At 44.6% G+C, this 18,640-nt stretch overlaps 2 protein-coding genes across 2 annotated transcripts; one reads left to right on the top strand and one right to left on the bottom strand.

Annotated features, from left to right (window-relative positions):
- Positions 1–244: 244 nt before the first annotated feature.
- nfkbie (nuclear factor of kappa light polypeptide gene enhancer in B-cells inhibitor, epsilon) lies at positions 245–8,075 on the bottom strand. Its single transcript, XM_080490532.1, has 6 exons — positions 7,260–8,075; positions 4,801–4,903; positions 3,542–3,752; positions 3,167–3,255; positions 2,309–2,557; positions 245–1,145 (listed from the first exon to the last, which is right to left on the bottom strand). Exons 1-6 carry the CDS (start codon positions 7,568–7,570, stop codon positions 1,077–1,079), a joined length of 1,032 nt encoding a protein of 343 aa, XP_080346658.1. The 5' UTR covers positions 7,571–8,075; the 3' UTR covers positions 245–1,076.
- A 4,731-nt stretch (positions 8,076–12,806) lies between these two features.
- Positions 12,807–18,023, top strand: tmem151ba (transmembrane protein 151Ba; the record flags this gene model as incomplete). Its single annotated transcript, XM_080491228.1, has 2 exons — positions 12,807–12,890; positions 16,581–18,023. The coding sequence occupies 2 exons, from the start codon at positions 12,807–12,809 to the stop codon at positions 18,021–18,023; spliced, it is 1,527 nt and encodes a 508-aa protein (XP_080347354.1).
- Between the last annotated feature and the right edge of the window lie 617 nt (positions 18,024–18,640).

The following is an 18,640-nucleotide window of genomic DNA, read 5'->3' as shown; positions in this document are numbered from 1 at the left end:
AATCAAGCGGTGCTTTTGTACAGCGTCCCACCTTTGCAGTCACGCAGCATGTCGCGCATACCTGGAATAGCTCCCGCAAAGCTTTTGAGTGAGGCTGTCAGTTATGAGCTGATCAGCTCGGGTGGCGTCTGGGCGTGTACAGACGTCACCCGAGTTAAAAAAAAAAAAAACCTCCTCGTCAAAAAAACCCCCAAAAAACTAAAACAAACAAACACAAGAAATCGTGAGTTTTTGTCTTTTTATTACAAAATAAATGAATTGCTCATATTTATTCGACGGGCCAGTGTAATTACGGACAAGAGAACAGTAAGTTTGCAGCAGATGAAGGCAAAAGATGAGATAAATAGAGACGACTGCGACACAACGCAAGGGCAGCAATCTTAAAACTCAAAAGAGACGAAGCTTCATTTTGTGTTGTATATATATATTACATTTCTGCCTGTTTTCATCTGCGGGGGAAAAAAATAAAAAGAGGCTTGAACAATCGTTCCCGGGATTCATATTTTCCATTCGTCAAACAAGCAAATTTTCTCCGTCTCTGGTACGCGCTTGTCGGAAAGTCTCGCGACAGCACGACAATTTGAAGGCCGGAATGAAAACAAAACAAAATAAAGCTCCATGACAACACAAAGGCGGGAAAAGTTTCAGAAACGATGGACTTTACATTTCAAGCCACTGGAACAGGTTTAATACGTTAAAGAGGTAGAATTTTCTTAATGGGAACTGCTGATGTTGTTAGCGCTCACAGTGAGGCGGGTCCAACCCGTCCTGATGCATGATGGAAAATATATATTTTTTTATATATATATAGCAAAAATAATTCCTGTAATGTCAGATTTCCTTTCATATCAGTGTTCATCAAATGAGAATGACTTTTTCAGAGGGAAGTGGGATTTATGTGGCGCGCACATGGTATTTGTTTACATATTAGAGTATACTACAGACAGACTAATGAAAATATCAGCTCAAATAAAGCTCCTTTTTTTTTTTTTATAATTTTTTTTTTTCTTCTTTTTTAAATCAACAGTTTCAGCTGCAGTGAGACTCCACGGCGACTCTTCAGCCGACAGTTTAGCTCAATACCTCACGCTGACCACCGACCTCCCAGAGATCTGGATGTCATCAAAGGGAAAAAGAGCCAGAATCTGAAAGACAGATTAAAAAAAGAACAGATTATTATTATTGTAATTAACGCAATGACGGAAAAAAAAAAGCTTTTAAAAACCCTTTAACTGAAAATCTCCAGGGTTTGAAGGCTCCATCTAGTCCCTGGCCTGGATGTGGTGGTGGCAGTCCGATCTTACTGGGGGCTGGATTACCTCTGATCTTGTCAGGGGGGATCAACACTCCACCACTGCTGATCTGAATATCATGTTCATGGCAAAGGGCAAACAGGATGACTGAGATGGTGCAGCCTGTAATTACGCCTCGAGCCGGAGCCAGTCCGATGTGCTTGACCCAGCAGTGACTCCGACGCCATTATTAATCACCGATGCCGTTACCATCATCGAATCAAAATGGTGAATTTTGAAAGAAATGGGAATAATTAAGAGTAAAAACCACCAAAGCACAGCCGAATTTATCCTGATGGGACCGTGATAAATCACACTCACACATTTCATCGTCTGCGACGCTGCTGGGATGTTTTGGGACTACGGGAGGAAGCCCAGGCACCCAAAGGGAAAAGTCAACAAAGAAAAGCCCAAAGACGACGTCCACTGAGAGTACAAGCCGCGATGTCTCCCAGCTGCAGGAACTCAGCTTCAGTAGAATGAGTCACGAAATGCAGATGTTCTAAGAATTACAGCAATCTATTCCAATGTCATGTAAAGCTTTAAAATGTGAGGTTTATAAAGCAGTAGACATTTTAAGCCTAAAGTCAAACATTTATCCTTTACATTGTATTTTAAATTTATTCTGAATACTCACAAATTTCACATTTGACACATGCTCACTTTCACTTTATCCAATTATATATATTTTTGAAGAGAATATGTTGCTTTTGACCGTTTCAAATTGAAGATTATTACACATTTAATGCTCGACAGAGACCTGGTGGCTGCCTCGCGAGGGACGGACTCAAAATAAACTTAATAACAAGTGTGACCCTGTCATACAGGCGACGGCTTTTGGGCCGCAGCAGAAGTCTATAAATTGTAGGAGGTGTTGGCTGCCGGGGCAGTCCTTCACTTCACAGCTGGTTTTGGTCTCTTCACAAGACAAATACGGAACGCTGCCAGTCTGATCCTCTGAAACATGTCTGCTGGCCCGAGCCGGCGCCTCTACCGACGATAATAAAAACGCTCACATCATCGTTGCCATCAGCGAGATCCAGCGCCGTCTCGTCCTCCATGTTTCGCAGCATCGTGTCGGCGCCAGACTGGCAGAGGAGGTTGGCGATGGGGGCGTCCTGTCTCCCCACCGCGAGGTGCAGCGGCGTGCAGCCGTTGAACATTACGGCGTCTACGTCGGCGCCCCTGCTCAGCAGGAGCTTCACCGACGTGATGTCGCGCAGCTCCACCGCGAGGTGAAGCGCCGTTTTCCCGCTGGTTCCCTCCTGTCAGGGGGGGAGAGGAATTTAGTCCGTTTAATGCTGCATCACAAGGGATACGACTTCCAAGGAAAAGCAAGTTGGTTTTGACAGACTGTCAATTTGACTCCGTGGCGAACAAAATGTGAATAATTAGGCGAATAATCGTTCGTTACAGTTGATGTGAGGCACCGCGATATGTTGAGCCGGTGATTTAAATCGAGGGGAATGTCCGGGATAGTTTTGGGACTGACTGCCATGTTCCCGTCCATCAATAGAAAGTTAAGAGCAGCTGGCCGGCCGAGCCCTAATCATATCCCAAATCTAATTACGTCTCCCTGAATCTTGCAGGAAGCCCTGAGCTCAGCTCGTATCACTATCAGCATTGCACAGGTGCAAACAGCTTTAAAGACGGGGCAGCGCGGCGCGAGGCCAGACGCTGTGAAAGCAGCTCGAAAGAGACAAAACGGGATTACGGCCATTCCCCACATTACTGCGTCACATTGGAAAAGAGGGAAACTTGATGTTTACCCAGGCAGAACTTACTGATTCTCTCTTTTACGGCTTGAAACACACACACAAAAAAAAAGACATCAAATAAAGAAGATGCTCTGCAGTCAGGAGCCACAGACCAACCTGGATATTTAGGTTCGCCTCCTTTTTCATCAGCAGCTTCATAATTTGATGTTGCCTGTTGAGTGCAGCCAAGTGAAGACAGGCCAGACCTGCAAGTACACAACGATTCAGATATGCAGGCTTTACGAGTTTTCAAACATTCTGGACAGAATTTGTTGCCAAGCCAACAGGCCACATCTGAAGATGAAGAAAACAAAAGTATGTTCTAGATTACCCTCGAAGCTACCAATCGGTTATTGACCAGGAGGATTACACCACCTCTAGATAATGAATACTCCACACATTTATCTTCTCCAAGTTCATTCTTTGACAATACGTGACTTTCTTTTTTTTTTTTTTTGGTCCCGAGCAGCTCGGGTCGTCGTCTCCCCTCACCTCTCCAGTTCTGGGTCTCCAGGACGGGGACGAGCTGGCCGGGGGGAGCGTCTCTGATCATGTCGGTGGCGCAGTCCGTCTGCCCGTGTTGGCAGGCCACGTGGAGCGCCGTGTTCCCGTCCTGGTCCTGCAGCTCCAGGCTGACCCTCTTCTCCATCAGACCCCTGACCACGTCTGTCAGGTTCAGGTAGGTGGCCAAGTGTAGCGGACTCTGAGGATCACACACGAACACACACGGATGCATTTCAGGGCTGAAAGGACAAGTTCAGCGGTTCACGTCGGTGGTTTTCAAAGTGTGGAAAGGGCGTCCCGTCCCCCCCCCTCCCCCAACTATATTTTGCTGAATACAATGTAATTTCGGTCCATTTTACAATATCTACTTGGACTCTATTTATTTCTACTCTAATGGAATCCCCCAATAAATTGCAACGGCATGTTTTTGGGCCCGAGGTAGAAGAAACCCAGGTGAACACGGGGAGAAACCGAGAGACAGTCGAGCCTGGAAATGAGACGTGGATATTCTTCTCCAGGCATTGTAACGCGTTTTTATGTCTGATGCTGCGAGTGTAAAATACGATACCGCTGGTTCGGCTTTTACGATGAGCTTAATATTTCTGGTGTATCGTGTGTTCTGCAGTCACACTCAGAAGCAGCGGTGCGACTGACTTAAAGAAGGCAACACAAAAATAAATTAAAAATGCCATGTTGGTGCACTTATGAGGGGAAGTTTTTCCAACTTGAAGCTTTTGTTGAGTGTCCAAATGTGAGGTGTCAAAACGCCCACCGAGAGGAAATTAGGCAACAACAAAAAAAAAAGTGACTCAGCGCAGGACTAAAAAGTGCTGAACCTTCACTTCACGTTTCCTTTTGTCACATCTGGTACTTTGCGCTTCACTTCAGGTTAAAATGCCCCCCCCCCCCCTGCGACTTTCTCTACAGTGCTGGAACAAATCCTCCACCCACATCCACACAAGGATACACGGCACGGCTCCCTGTGCTTCTATTTCTACACGAGGTAGAGGAGGGGAGTTTCCATGCAAAGTCCCTTATGAGCCAACACTGCAGCCACCCACAGTGACGTCCCAGTGAGCGGGCCGACTGCAAGTAAAGAGGAACAACGGTTCTCTGGAAGGACGCAGATATAAATAATGCTGCAGCTTACACAGACAATGAGGAAGTGTTTTTCTATAGAAAAAATTCCCGCAGAAGGTGCAGAGAGAGAGAGAGAGAAAAAAAAGGAGAAATCCTGCAGCACTCACCTGGTATAGATTGTTCTGGATGTCGAGCACTTCTTTTGGGAAGAGCTGTATCAACTCTCGAGCGAAGGACGTTTCTTCATGGATGATTGCTAAGTGCAGGAGTCTACAACAACAACAACAACAAAAAAAAAAACAAAAGGAAAATTGACGTCTTCATTCTGAAAGCCTGTTTTCGCTCACTGAGCAGTCGATCGAGAAAAAAAAAAAAAGGTGGAACATCAGCTTGTTCACAGAAACTTAGCATTTCTGCAAAAACGTTGCATCACAAGTTTCCTCAGTATTCATCTGGAGAGACGACCTCGGAGTGTCACACTAAGTAGGCTGAACGGCAAGACTGAGTCGCTGGAATATTTCGCAATCCAAAACACAACAATGCAGCAGGTTGCTACTGGGTTAGAAGAAGAAAGAAAGAAAAAAGAAAAAAAAAAACAATCACCTAAAACTGCGAAAACAAACCAAACCTCAAAACCAGAGCAGGAAGTTGTAGCAAACAAATATGTGCCGAAAGCAGGAAATGGAACAGAGCTTTGGTGCTTAATTTAGACAAGACAACAAAGCTCCGACAGGGCAAACGACTTTAAAACAGAGAAAGGTCCACGTGAAAGTCGGATCGATTTGTGTGCGAATTTCCAGCCAGATTTGAGGTTCGGCAGAGCTGGAAGCTGACGCCACAGACTAGCGACTGCAGCTGTGCGCCTTTGAAGCGTAAAACGTTGGTTGTGAGTGGTTCTTCTTTCATGTAAATGTCATGTAACCAAGGATTGGAGGCCGCAGTCGGTCGCACAGAAAGCAGAATGGGACGTTCTCAGAAAATGTCACCGCGCACAATTATAGATTCAACTTTCACCTTCAAATCGAGCGTTCGCTGTTCGTTTTAACGCCTATTGTTATTAGAAATCAAAACAAGAGTCGGGGATTCTGCCATCTGTCGTGTAAGGGACGGCTTAAAAGAAGACGTCTGGTTACGTTAATAGTAAACTAATTAAACTAACGTCTAATAAAATCTTATATTACACCGTTTGACTGAACGCCTCATTAAAAAGGCCGTGCATCAGTTTAAAATAAAATGAGTTTCTAACTTTTCAACTGAATCCCAGACGTGGCAGTGTAATTCACACTGAAAATGATTCATTTAATACAATGGTGCGGGACATTTGGGGTCATGAATGAAATAAGGGAAGTGAATCTGGTGCGGTACAGAGTGAAATCCATCCATGTCTTGGCTTCTAGAATTTCTCGATCGGTTGTCAAATCAGTTTTTCTGCGAGTCGTCGTCGCTTGGGTGGTTTGAATATCTGCAGACTAACATATCTGCACAGATCATCAACCCTGCAAATGTCTCAGTGTGAAAGACACTTCCTGGTTTGAGTAAGACTTGAATGAATACAAACTAGAGGAGAAAAAAAAAACCCCACAGGGGGAAAATGTGCCTGACAGAGAATCATGCAAACACTCAGAGTGGCGTGTTTCAGGTGCAAGAATGAAAGCATGTGGTCCTGACAATCAAATGAAATGGAAATGTGAAGAGGTCAGAGACGCTTGTGCAGCACTATGACTGCGTACATCCGTCAGACCGAGGCCACAGGACTCATCAACGAACCCCCCCCCCCACCACCAAAAAAAAGCACACAGCGATGATGATGACACAGCATCTCTGGATGAGTGGGTCAGTCGAGGTCTGAATGGTGCTGATGGAGCCGCGTGTGTGAAGCATGACGCGCTTCAAAAAGTGAGAAAGGGGAAAAAGAGAGCAGCAAATAAATTAAAAAAAAAAAAAAAAAAAAAAAAAAAGTCACTGGGCCACAACCGACATCTTTAGACGTCCGTGACAAAAGGGAGGAGGATAAAGAAAGAAGCCGTTGCATTGTGGGAGAATCAAAACGTGCATAAGCCCGGTCCCATCCTGATCAACAAGTTCCTTGGATTAAACGCAAGTTGCACTGCGACCTCACAGCATGTGCTTTGTCTGAGCTGCAGGGGGAACTCCAGGCTGATCTGTTTCACTTCTGTTTTCTGACTGAGAGGCGCCTCACAGGAGATCGTCCACATTTATGACATGGGCAAAGTTCATTATATATTAAAAAAAAAAGTCTGCAGTATCACACTATGCTATAAAATCCCCTTCAAAACCAGCATCATGGGAAAACGATGCCTCGGATTCAGTGTGATTTACAGACTCTATCCACTTTCATTGGGTGTATTAAGTTCTCAACTTGGATGGAAAAAGCCATGGTGTGGCAGATTGCCTTTAAATGACTTAGGACCATTTTACATGCAAATATCCCTGCATTTCCCGACTTAATACCCAGTAAGACATTTCATACACTAATGAAATTACCAGGAGGATAATCGGCTGCGTCTTCTAGTAAAAGAGGTGTTGTTGAATTAAGGATGACAAGTAGGAATAAAACCAGACAGAAGCAGGAGGCTCGAATGTGAGTGTTTAGACAGAAACCTACGTGTCTCCTTCCTCTGTGATAGTCCTGAGTAAGTTCTCCTGTTCAGAGAGTTCGGAGGTGAGCGTCTGCTCCTCGACGGCCTCGTCGGAGAGTCTGCAGTCCTTCACGATCTCCGACAGACTGTCCACGGTGATGGACGACGAGCCGTACGCCGAGTCCAGGCGCTCCTCCGTAATGGAGAACTTGTCCCGGGCTGCAGGGAGGTCGTCGCGGGGCTCCTCGGACTTCACGATGGAGCGGTACGACTCGATGCCCGAGTCCGTGCGATTCTCCTCCAGCAGCTCGTCTTTGCTGCAGCCGTCGCTCGCCATGGCGGCGTCTCTCTCTCTCTCTCTCTCTCTCGCTCTCTCTCTGGGTTTCCCCCCCGGGGGATTCAGCGGCTCGCTGCGGGTGTCGTCGCCGCTCGGTGCTCGGCGGTGTGAGCGGAGGGCAGCCTGCGGACACCGGAGGAAACCACCAGGAAGGAGCCGCTGCGTTTCATGCCACTCCGCACCGAAGACCCCGACAGCCGCGCGGCGTACACCTTCCCACCAACTACAAGCCTTTCTCTTCTTCTTCCCTCACACACTTTCAAAACATGGCAGCGGAACCGGTTAAAACACAGACGAATAGAGCGAACCGAGCCGAGCCAGTGGCCCCCTCCACCGCCGCCTTCAGTCGACTAGATATCCGGTTACAGCATGAGCTCCGGGCGGAGAACGTATGAGCAATGAAAGGCGATAAGGGGAAGAGCTGTTTTTGTCACGCGGGGGAATCCCCAGTGCGCGCGACAACATACACAAACACGCTCGCGCGCGCACACAAGTTGTTTCGACTGAGAAAAGCCGTCAAGCGCGCGATGACGTGGTCGGAGGAAAGTCGCCGGGGCTTTTTCAAAATAAGGGTTTAAGCTTCAGAGTAATAGACTAGAATAGAATAGAATATGGTAATTCAGAACTTTGGAATGCCCCTTTATGAGTACATGAATAATAGGTTTTAAGGCATTTTATCATTTCTGTTTATCATAGGCACACCATGTCAGTATTTTAAGTCATAAACTGTAGGTTCATGGTGTTATTTTACTGTTTCTCAGCATTTGTCATTATATTAATCAATGAATCGTTTACATTGAACCTCTTCTTTATCAATTTATTATCTGCATAACTGTTACTATCAGTATCACTTTTATCATTGTATTCTCACTTTCTTTCCAGTGTTTTGTGTAGGATTTAGTACATAAACAGATCAGTGGTCTTAGCTGTGCTGCATAGTAATATTTTTGTAAAGAAATAAGAGCTCCATCCCCCAACAGTCTCTGCTTTCTTGTAAACTTATACATTTGATCCTAGTTATTTCCCCTGAAGCGGTCCATTAAAAACGGACTGTCCGACCATTATACTTAGTGTGATTTCAACTGTGAGTTTAGTGGATTATTATTTAGAATGTAATATTGGATGAATTTTGAATTCCTTTAAAAAACAATTACTTCTGGATTGATTGGGTGGGGTGTGAAAAGTATGTCAAAATGTCATCTCCAAAAAAAGCACATTTCTGCTCTCCTGTTGGCATGTTTATTGAGGTGAATCACAGATAACTTGTTTCCTTTTTTTCCCTTTAGGATGAATGTATTTGACAAATAACCATTAATTTCTATCCTTGTGGATGGTTCATTCTGCGGAGCTTCGACTTTTTCAAAAAACGATTCATGAAAACAGAATCACAGAAATACTTTATATGGAAAAGACCATCACACTGATTCAAAGGCTTTTTCAGCATCTAAACTCATCATCGCCATTTCTGTTTGTTGTTAAATAACCTAATTTCTTATATACAACATTCTGCTGATGTTATGTTGTGTTTGGTGACGTCTGATAAAGCCAGTCTGGTCCAAGTGGATCAGATCTGGAAGAATGTTCTTGATTTTTCTTGATGATATAGATGTACAGTGACTGGGTGATTATTATCACAATCTAGTTTATCTTGTTCTTGTTTTGGTATGGCATTCCTCTATGAAATCGGAATATATTTTTTCCTCTAGCACCCAAATAAAAGTTTTTAAAATGCAGGGGTCATGTATGAACCATTCCAAAGTGACAGGCAAGTCCCCAGGCACAGACGGGGTTGCTTAGATCGCATTCATTGTTGACACCACTGGGTAATAGGGAAATGCCCATATTCAAACTATATAGTTGCTCCATTAACCAAGACATCTGATTTTGGTTTGAGAGAATTTACCGATTGGTCAAGGCTTGGCCTTTATGGACAAGATCTTCACCAGTGCCTTCCCACGTCATTTATCCAGAGTACCATTGTAAAACCAGCTTGGATGTTACCAGTGGATAATTCTTGGCAATGTGATGAGAAGTTAACTGAACTCTGATTCAATTTGTGTTGTGACCTATAAACTGGGACAGTGGCTTCAGCAGATTCCTGGTAAAACATCTGAGATGTCTGTCCAGAAGACCGCAGCTCCCGAAATAGCCCAGATTCTGTACGTAACCCTTAAGTTCCAGGAATCTGGTCGATGACTCAAACTCTAAAGTTGGCAAAGATTTTAGGTATGCTCTTATCGTAAAATTAAAATAAAGCAAAGGTTTTTAGTTTTTAATTATTACACACAGAGCCATTAAAGGATCAAGTTCAATATGCACAACTGTTGGTTCCATTCCGTGGCAGTCTTGTTCAAGCACACATTTTTGCAGTTTATGTACGATATCTTACTGATAACGTTAATAACCCACATTGCCCTTTGGCACGTTGCCTATTTTCAGTTGCAACAGCCTGTGAGCTTTATTTTTATGGCCGACGCCGGAAGACTTCCCCCTCCAGCTGTAACTGGTAGCAGCAATAACCAACACATGCAATATTATTCATGGACTTGAGCCCTTTTTCTGAGAAGCAGGAAAACCTGAGCTTAGTTTATAAAAGCAATGTCCATTTCCATTTGGCAGCTAAGTATAACGATGTAGCCACACTGTCACTTTGCAATTTGACATATTATACAACACATTTCTTCAGTGTGCAAAGTTGTTTTGTATTGAGTGCCATTACCAGCCACAAGCAAACAATACCTCAATTATTATTTCAACAATTAGCCTGAGAACCCATTGTTTTCTGCCTTAAGTCAACAATAAACAGTCATGCATGAACACTGAGTTTAAAACAGCAACTCCTAGGAATTACCCAGCTATTGTGTATTGTTTCTTTCCCCCTCTTCTTTTCTTTTTTTCAAAGTGCTTCTTGTGGTTTGGCCTTTAGAGGGCCCACTTGCACATGAGCTGATCCGCTTTCTGACAACCACATTCATCATAAATGTAGTCTATGAAACAAAACTGACTGTCAGAGGCTGTCAGGGAAAAGCTCTCACTGTGGCCATGTGCTGCCATCTGTTTTCATCATCTGCTGTTATGTTTACTTATTCAACTTTATGCCAGCAGTTGAGTCCAATGTCCACATTGTGGGCTATGATACACAAAGACTGGTGTGTGTGTGTGTGTGTGTGTGTGTGTGTGTGTGTGTGTGTGTGTGTGTGTGTGTGTGTGTGTGTGTGTGTGTGTGTGTGTGTGTGTGTGTGTGTGTGTGTGTGTGGTGGGTGTGCGTGCGTGCGTGCGTGTGTGTGTGTCAGGATTTCAAAGGGATCTATTTTTGTGTGTGTGTAAATAAGTGCCGTGTATGAGCAATTTTTTTCTTATACACGATCTTCTTCGTGCCACATTTATTGTATTTCACAATAAAACTGTTTATCTAATCTCATAGGGACGTATTGAAGAAATGCCATTTGCACCTTTTGCCACAATATAAAAAACACTGAAACATGGAGTCTGTGATTTAGCTGAAACTGTATCCTTGTGTTAGAATTTTTTTTGTGTGCGAATGAGTTAGAAGACGTAATGGTCAAAACGTAGGTGTTTTTCTTGCGTGTGATTTCAGAAGAAGAACTAAAATTATAGATGGAAATCAACTTTTTTGTTAAGTGCAGGAGAAGATCGTCTGAAAGACGGGGCCAAAAGAAAACTTAACTTTTATCACCCATCCATCCATCTGTTTTCAAACCCTCTTTATCCAGTCAGGGCCTTCTTATTTCCCTTGTTCAGTGCAAGCTCAATAGAAATACAAAATGTGGATCAGCAGTTTTCAAAGTGGATTCCCTCTGAGAGATTTGGGCGGGACACTGCAGCAGGAAGCACAATTATTTGAAAACACTCCATCTCCAAAATGGTTGGAGTAAATATTTCTTCTGCAGATGTGTAAAAAGTATTCATTCAATGAATGTGGAGTCTGCCTTTCACTCTTGATTGACAGCGCTTAACAAAGCGGAGACACATTGTTTTCTTACATACAGGTACACAGTTGGCCAAAAATGACCAAAATAGTCAGTTTGAAGGAGCTTGGCTGTTTACAGTGTATTGTTCTCTGTGTGCATGTGGTTTTATTACATAAAAACAGCACCCACTAATGGCCCAACATGAAAATTACATCATTTTCAGTGTTTCTACCATTTATGTGTACCGGTAAATAATTTTTGAAAAGTTGGGAACTAAGCATGAAACTTTTCTTAAACAAAAATGCGATAACAATAAGTTTTCAATTTAACGTTGTCGTTTCAAAGGGGCCTAAATTGCCCGTTGTTGAGTGTTAATTGTTGTTGGTGCCTTTGGGTTTGCCAAAGTCAGGGGATTTGATCTTTGATCCCTAAATTGGATAAAGATGAAAAGATATGCAAAATGAAACGCGATTAAAATAGATTAAAAATGAATTATATTCAATTGTGATTAATCGCAATTAATCCGTAGCAATGCTGTGATGAATCTGATGAGAAAGTTTAATTGTGTGAAGTTGATTTCCTGGATGTCATGTATTCATAAAATATTCTTGAGGTGAAGATTAAGTTTTCATATATAAAATTCGAGCGTGTATATAAATCGTCAGTTATTACAGAAACAGGCTGGGTCGTAGACAATGCAGGGCTCATGGGATGCGGAGGGGGAGGGGGTTCCCCTTTATTAAGCAGCGCCCCTGTGCGTAATTTACATAGATGCGCATGTGTGCATGGAAACGTGTGTGACTGTGTGTGTGTGTGTGGTTGTTATTTACAACGTGGTGTCGAGCTGGCAGCTTCACACGTGCCGTTGTCTGTCGTCTTTGTCCTGGATCACGGCTGGATCTCCGCTGGCTGCCATGGGCACTGTCTGTCTGTGGGGAGAGGAGCTGACTGCCGCCGCCTTTGTCGTCTCCTAACACCCCATCCCTCACCGTCCTCCTCCTCCTCCTCCATCGCCTCGTCCTCCAGGTCTGCGAGTCTCAGTCGGTGCGCCTCACCGGGAGGTAGAAATGACCGCAGCTGAGGTGAAGCCCACCTGGCCCAGGCTGGGATGATGATGATGATGATGATGATGATTATGATGATGCGCCCTCAGAGCGGCTCATCTCGGGCTCCCGCCGGGCTGGCTTCTTCTCTCGGATGATGCACAGAGGGCTTCTCGGTGTGTTTGCGTTTCATCCTGCTTTGGAAGCCCCCCCATCCCGTCCGCAGAACATCCATGCACCGGTTTTCGTGTCGTTACCACCATGTCCCCCGCATCGGCTGCCACTGCCAGTGAGAGCAGCACTACCACGGTCCCGGAGGAGGAGAGTGACGGCCCGCGGGAAGAGGTAAGAAACCAAACGCACCGTCTCATTAGTGTTTTATTGACAGACTGTAATCTGACTCTGATAATCACAATTTCGAGATTAGGGATTTGCCTGGTGCGCGCACATGTTTCTACTATGTATTGGCCTAATATGAACAAATACATGAACCTGTGACCAGGCGCGCACCCGTGCGTGCGAGCGATGATGGATTTGCGCTCCTGTTTGTCCACCCTCCAGAAACGTGTTTTACAAAACGGGGTTCAGGGACTTAATATGGGTCCCACACAGGGTCCTGTCAGGTCATCGAGTGAAGACAAGATCAATTCATTGTTGTTCTCCCTCACAAAGTGCTCATATCTCTTATGAAACACAGCCAGAGGCACAATATCTAAGCAATTTTAGACAAAGAAATCTGGCTCCAGGCAGTGGCTGTCTAAAAAGGAGGGACGTGAAAGGTTTAAATAAGCACCCAAAGTCTTCTGAATCTCACATCCTTGCATTTCAACAACTAAAACACGGACTCATTAGAAGCTCATTATTTTGGGATACAAGGATTCAGCTCATGAGTGACTGCACAGTGAAATACTCCTTATGAGACTTCCTCTTATCGTAGACTTCAGCGACAAACACACATGTTGGATAAGTTACATATCCATTACACAAGAGGCTTTTTATATAACCTAGCTGTTCTTATTATGTCAAAAGAAAGTGTCCGCGAGTGTGACGGGAACTTAGTGAAAGGCACAACAGCAGTCTCCTGAAGACTTTCTTTTCTTAGATATTTTTATGTATCAGTCTTCGGTGTGCAGGTTTTGTAAATAGGTTTAACTAAGATCTGCATTATAAAAGTAAATAAGCATTTAACAAAGTGCACTGCCATGCTGAAGCTGTCTGTTTGTGTCTTTGCCCCTGCAGTTTTGAGGCTTGAACACTTGTTCTGTGTGTTCCTGTGGGCATAAAGCAGTTCAATAGATACAAAAATCAGCTATCAAATGTTCAACAAAATGAGACGAGCACCATCAGGTGACCTTTCATGACATTTTTTTCTGGTTCTATTCAGACGCTGTTAAATCCAGTATTTCTAAACTATCTCACAAAGACAGAGAACCTATATTTCAATCACCTTCAATACATTTGAAATTCCTCTCCTCCTTTCTGCACATAACAAAATACATACAGTGTGTCTCTGCCATTTAAAGATTAACGAGAAGTCGGTTTCATGACCTGCTCGTCGGGTCACAGGAATGTCTTTGTCTAATGTATCAAAAAATGTCAGCGCCGCAGCATTCGGGGTGGTGAGTCAGTTCCTTTCTTTTCTGCCGTCCACTGACTTAATGAGCGGCTCTGTTATGATCTCAGACAGACATTTCACTCATGGAAATGTCCTTTCTTCTGATTTATTTGAAAACTCTGTGTCTTCAACAAAGTAGCGAGGCTGCCTGTATGTAGAAAACATATTTACTGCTCAATCTATGAACTTCTCTTAATGGCAATGCCACTGTAGTTTTTCAATCACTGCGTGCACAATCTTTGATCGAGCAAAAACAAGATTGCCCTTGCTTCATAGACGCATGTGATCACATTATTCCTCCCGTTTAACGAGAGCCTGTGAAATGTAACATGAGCACCAAAGTATGTCATGTTGTATTGATTAAACTCATCGAGCATGCACAGGATGCGAGTGAGTAAATACTCTGCGGCAGGTTCATGTCACTGGCGAATTTCAGTGTTGGTCCCTTTCCCACCCTGCGAGGCGCAGCCTTGTGCTGGCGGGGGCCTTGGGGACCATGTGACCAAGGTGGGGAAGGTAATTACGGAGCAACAACATCTATTATTTATGTTTGCCTGTCACTTGAAGGGGACAGAGCTGACGTGTTGGGTTCAATACGTCGATGCAGTGATGCTGTTGTGGTTGACGTTGATCTATGGACGCTCACACGCGCGGTATGAGATGATAAAGGTCAGATTAACAGCTCTGCGTGGAATATTTGGTCTTTATAAATGGCAGACTGTGTCCCAGCTCAATGTTTATATGCAAATTCTTTTAATGGATTTTATTCAAATCCCATCTCTCCAGGGGCTATTGAATCTCTGCCACGTCTGTGTGTTGCTGTGCCCGTACAGGGCGTGACTAGCTCTTGAGCTCTTGATACGACCACTGGGGCTTCCTGTACCCTGAGGTGATAAAGGATGGCACCGGCTTTTCGCTGCCAGAGACAAACGGCTGCTTTTTTCTGCCCGGCTTGGCATTGAATAATGGGGTTTACCACAGCAGAGTGTCTCCTATTATTTCTTTATCTTCACCAAAGTAATAATATTGGAGCATTTTCAATAAAATGGAAGCAACACAAATTTAAAAAAAACAAAACATTAGGAAAGGTTTGACAAAAGGCTGGAGGAACTAAAATAAGTGAAACAAATAAAAAAACAGCCTGTTTTTATTTTAAGTGGTTATAAAAAATAGTATTTTAGAGATCTAAGGTCTCTCAGCAGTCCAGGTTTACCAGTGTCAAAAAAAATAAAAAATAAAATAAAAAAACCTACAGTCAAAATGATTCTCAACTTTTAAAATATCATTATTTTTAATTTCTAATTCCCGACATCAACTCCCAGGAGGCCCTGCTTTAAGGACATACCCGTTTTTGTGTGAGAAACCATCGCACGGAGCTCAGAATTAAACCCATAAATCATTGCCTGTGAACACGGCTCAGTGAGCAATAAACCAATGCAAGTTAAAGCTGCATCACATCATGGAAAGAAGATATGTCAAAACACTTCTGTTTTCCATGGGCCACAACTTATCTAAAATGATCGGAGGCAAGATGGAAAAACTGTTCTTTGTTCAGATGACTCAAAATTAGATTAAAAAAAAATAATAATTGGTAACCATAAACACCATGTGCTGTGGAATAAAGAGGAGATGGATCGTTTGTGCAGTTATAAGATTGCATTGATTGTTTGAGGTTTTATTATTGTAAACTTGGTGAAATTACACTCCTGTAAAGGTGCTATTAATGCTGAAAATCACATTAAAAGTCTGGACAGGACAATGCCTTGGGTTAGGGTTCTGGCCTCACCGTAGAAGGGTAGAGTTTGCTAAACTGGCCTGTGTAAAGTTCAGATCTTTTACTAATAGAAAACATGCAGCATTTTATAATGAAACACAGGTTAGAACTGTTCAACGGTTAACTGTTCTTCCTGTACAAATTGTGATGATACAGAATGACAGACAAGGCAGTGTCGCAACTTTTCTGCCTCCAAATTCAGAATATGCTAATATTTTCCATGAAATCTAAGATCTGATATGTTGCATGTGTTGTTTTGTGTTCCAACTGCTGTTACTGGGACTGTAGAAACACACCCACCCAATAATCTAACAAAAGATTGCCCTGCAAATTATACCAAGCACAGAAAAGACATGGGCAACTGGCTTGTGTCTCATGCATAAACTATGCAAAAGCACTTACAACGCAGAATATTTCCTTAAATATTTTATATGCATGAGTCGCTGCTTTATAAGCTGATCCTAACAAGGCATTTAGGTCATGTGTTTTCAATCTATTTTTTTCTTTCCATTAGAAATATGTTTTGTTTTTTGTTTTTTAAATAATCCTTCAAGGTCCTTGTTGTGTACAGAAATATTTATGCTTATGAGTTGATTTGCATTAATTACTGACTGATTGCTTTTTTTTCCCTTCATGTATTTTGCAGCAGCAGCCTCAGAAACAGACTCTGACCAAATCCTTGTGTCAGGAAACGCACTGGAAATGCCTGCTGCTGTCCCTGTTGATGTACGGCTGCGTCGGGGTGATGGCCTGGTGTCAGGTGACCAAGGTCACGCGCCTCTCCTTCGACAGTGCGTACAAGGGAAAGTCCATGATGTACCACGACAGCCCCTGCTCCAACGGCTACATTTACATCCCCCTGGCCTTCCTGGTCATGCTCTACGTGGTCTACCTGGTGGAGTGCTGGCACTGCCATACCCGGAACGATCTGCAGTACAAGGTGGACGTGGAGAGCGTGGCGGAGCGCATACAGCGAATGCAGCAGGCCACACCCTGCATCTGGTGGAAGGCCATCAGCTATCACTATGTCAGGAGGACGCGGCAGGTGACGCGGTACCGTAACGGAGACGCCTACACCACCACGCAGGTTTACCACGAGAGGGTGAACACGCATGTGGCAGAGGCGGAGTTTGATTATGGGAACTGTGGGGTGAAGGACATCTCCAAGACCCTGCTGGGCCTGGAAAGCTTCCCCATTACCAGGTTGAGGTTTACTAAGTGCTTTAGCTTTGCCAACGTGGAGTCGGAGAATTCCTACCTGACTCAGCGAGCCCGGTTCTTTACAGAAAACGAAGGCCTGGATGATTACATGGAGGCCCGTGAAGGGATGCACCTGAAGAATGTAGACTTCAAGGAGTATATGATTGCCTTTTCTGACCCGACTCACCTCCCTTGGTACGCTACCAACTCCACCTTCTGGGTAGCTGCCGCTTTCACCTTCTCCTGGCCCCTGCGGGTGCTGACGGAGTACCGTACTGCCTGCGCGCACTACCACGTGGAGAAGCTGTTTGGCTTTGACTACGTGCCAGTGACCCCGTCTGAAGAGCGGCCGTACTGCAGACACATCCCACGCGTCAACACAATCGACAGCACAGAGCTGGAGTGGCACATCCGCTCCAACCAGCAGCTGGTGCCCAGCTACTCGGAGGCGGTGCTCATGGACCTGGCCCAGCTCTCGGGGAGCTGTAACAGCTACTCCGTGTGCGGAGGCTACGGCAGCTACAGGCAGAACTGCGAGTGCTGCCACCGCGCCATCAGCAGCTCCTCCATCTTCTCCCGCAGCGCCCTGAGTATCTGCAACCCGGCGAGCCCCCGCATCCCCTTCAGCGCCAGCCGCTTCTCTCTGGGCCGGCTGTACGGCTCCCAGCGGAGCTGCCTGTGGAGGAGCAGCGGGAGTCTGAACGAGCGTTCCCGCCCCACCGAGAGCACGCGCTGTCTGTCAGGCCAGCAGGCCGGCGAGGAGAACCCCCCCGCCTATCAGGACGCTCTGTACTTCCCGGTTCTCATCGTGCATCGCAACGAAGGCTGCCTCAATCACGACCACCGCTCCCTCCACAGAAACGGCTCCTGCGTGGAGACTTCGCTATGACCCGGAGCCGCCGCACTCGTCAGAGGCCCGGATGCGAACGGCACGCGCTGAGGCTGAGAAGCCGCGTTACCGACTGGGTTTGGATGACACAGACTTCTGAGCCATGGACAGGTTACTACAACTGAGAAGAACAATTCTCTGGTTCAGTCAGGGAAAAACAGACATAAAGACCATATTGCCAAAGTGTCACATACAGAGAGCTGACTAACCACAGAAAGCCAAGAGGGAGTCACATTCTACTGTAAATGTGATATTTATAGATCTGAGACATGACTCACACTTCCTAGTATTTGAAACCTAAACAGGATCGTGACTCAGCCGCAGATGAAGAAATCGCTGAGAAATGAAAAGGAGATGACAATTAAAGGTCGCCTGAATGAAAAAGGAAACCGTGAGACAGGTGTCATGTTGATCCTGTGATTTGGCTCAATGGGAATATATTAAGCTTTTGTTCACACGTGGTGAACAGGTCTGATTACTACCATAATCGAACATGTAATTCTCTGCATGTAAAACCGTCTGACGGTGGCTGAGTCTGATAAGTTCACCTGTAAACGCAATACTCTAATCCATTTAGAAGAAGAAGAAGAAACAAAGAAGCCCGGTGCAAATTGAAT

Source organism: Lipophrys pholis, assembly GCF_963383615.2.
Source record: "Lipophrys pholis genome assembly, chromosome: 21".
Taxonomy (NCBI): Eukaryota; Metazoa; Chordata; class Actinopteri; order Blenniiformes; family Blenniidae; genus Lipophrys; species Lipophrys pholis.
This window is presented reverse-complemented; position numbering and strand designations above follow the sequence as displayed.